Source organism: Myotis davidii, unplaced genomic scaffold (genome assembly GCF_000327345.1).
Source record: "Myotis davidii unplaced genomic scaffold, ASM32734v1 scaffold386, whole genome shotgun sequence".
NCBI lineage: Eukaryota > Metazoa > Chordata > Mammalia > Chiroptera > Vespertilionidae > Myotis > Myotis davidii.
In genome coordinates, this window is record NW_006296528.1 from 88,817 (window position 1) to 90,995 (window position 2,179).

General features: G+C 52.5%; 1 protein-coding gene across 1 annotated transcript in view; it reads left to right on the plus strand.

Annotated features, from left to right (window-relative positions):
• TGFB1 (transforming growth factor beta 1) overlaps positions 1 to 2,179 on the plus strand; it is a 14,683-nt gene that overhangs the window by 2,854 nt on the left and 9,650 nt on the right. Inside the window, exon 3 of the mRNA XM_006771874.1 lies at positions 1,618 to 1,778. Coding sequence (XP_006771937.1) covers positions 1,618 to 1,778 — 161 coding nt within the window. The remainder of the gene's footprint in view (positions 1 to 1,617; positions 1,779 to 2,179) is intronic.

The following is a 2,179-nucleotide window of genomic DNA, read 5'->3' on the forward strand; positions in this document are numbered from 1 at the left end:
GCCCACGCGGGGACCCAGGGGTCCCAAGTGGCCCTGCGACTTGGGGTGGCCCCCCTCCTTTCACCTTCCCTCGTGGGCGCTGGACTTGTGGGTCCCCAGCCCATTCTTTTGCCCAACTGTGGCTCCAGCCAAATGACGCCCATCCCCCTCACGGACCCGCCTCACCTTTTCCGTAATCGCTTCACCTTTTTTGTAGAGATTTAACAATGATACCTTCAATCCTCTCCCTCAGGCTCCCAAACCCTGTGTCCCTCTCCGAGTGTGTGAGTGTGTGTGTGTCCATCTCGCCCTCATCTTCATTAGTCTCCATCTCCTGCCTCTACTTCTCCGCACCTCCTCCCACCGCTCCCGTCTGGTCCCTGGTCTCTGGTCTCTCCCTCCCTCCCTCCCTCTGTGGATCCCTGCCCTTTCTCTCCCTCTCTCCCTCCCTATCTGTCTCCCTTCCTCTGGGGGTTGCTGAGTAACCCCTGGGCCAAGATAGTGCTTATTTGCAGGAGGCAGGACTGGCCTGGCTGGAGTGGGGATGAGTAGAGGATGGGGGCCCACAGAAGGGATTTCCTCTGACATTTCTCAGAGCCTGTCTCTGTTTTTACCTCCCCACTGCAGAGGCCTAAAGCAGATGCTCCCGTTCATCCCGGAGTTCCCTCCACCCCAACCCCACACTTTTCCTAGCCTAGAAAACACTTGCTAATTTTCTCCCCACTCCCAGGCCATTCCTACCTAGAATGAACTTTGCCTTTTCTAACCAGCTGCGGGAGGAAGCAATTGATAATAACAACAATAATAAGATCACATTAGCTTAGGGGTTGTCTCTGGAAGCTGTCTGCTTGAGTTTGAATCCCCACTCTGCAGCTTCCTAGCTATGTGACTTCGGGGCAAATTACTTGGTCTCTTTGTGCCTCTGTTTTACTACCTAGAGAACGGGTATAATAATAGTATCTTCCTCATGGGATTGTTGTGACGTTTAAATGCAAAATGCTTTAAATAGCAGCTGGCAAATAGTGAGCTCTTTAACACACACATTAGGGCGACTACTGTGTGCAGACTCTGTGCCATGTGCTTCATCTGCCTCACCTCACTTCACTCTTATCCTGCAAGCCACCCTTGTGTCACAGGTGAGAATCTGGCTCAGGAACTGCCTTGCTCAGAGTTACACCAGCACTTCAGTTAGGAGACCCTGGGGTGGAAGGCAGGGAGCTTGATGTGGTTGCCATTTTCCAAAGAATAGCAGGAAACTTGAGGCTCCAAGAAGGGATGGGACTGGCCAAGGTCACAGAGCGAAAGGCAGCAGAGGCATGGTCTGCTCCAAATGCCCTTGACCCTACACTGCCATGGAACTTGCATTTGAGGCTCCAAGTACTGGGAAGATCTGAGCAAACAAAGCAGACACCTTTGGTGCCAGCCTGTATTGAGTGGGCACTTGACCGATGATGGAAGAGAAGGGTTTTAGAGAGGAGGAAACGAACCCAGAGAGAGCAAGCCACTCCTCCAAGGTCAGGGTCGGACTCCAACCCAGGCTGTCAGCTCTGGAGCCCATGCTCTTCACACTTGGGGTGCATCAGCTCCCCTGCCACTGCCACACCCCTGACATCCCCCTTCTCCACTCCTTCTGCCTAGAAATCTATAAGAAATTCAAGCACAACTCACACAGCATATACATGTTCTTCAACACGTCGGATCTCCGGGAAGCAGTGCCTGAACCCCAATTGCTCTTCCGGGCCGAGCTGCGCCTGCAGAGGCTCAAGTTGAAAGTGGGGCAACACGTGGAGCTGTACCAGGTGGGGGCATGGACCAGGTGGGCCACTGGGCCATGGGTGACTGCAAGGGCCACACAGACAGATCCTGAAAGACAGAGAGCACAGGCCATGGAATCAGGGCTCTTTAAAATGTCAGACTCCTAGCACCCTAGAATGTTAACCACTTAGAAGGTTGGAATCTTAGCAATTGGATTCTAGAATGCAGGTATCTTGAAAGTTGAAATCTGTAGAACAGTTCAGGGTTCTGGACCTTCTCTGTCCCATAGGGAAGCTACTAGTTACATATGGCCATTTAAGTTTTTAACAATTAAAAGCAAAAATTCAGCCCTGACCGGTTTGGCTCAGTGGATAGAGGGTCAGCCTGCGGACTCAAGGGTCCCAGGTTCGATTCCAGTCAAGGGCATGTACCTCGGTTGCGGGCA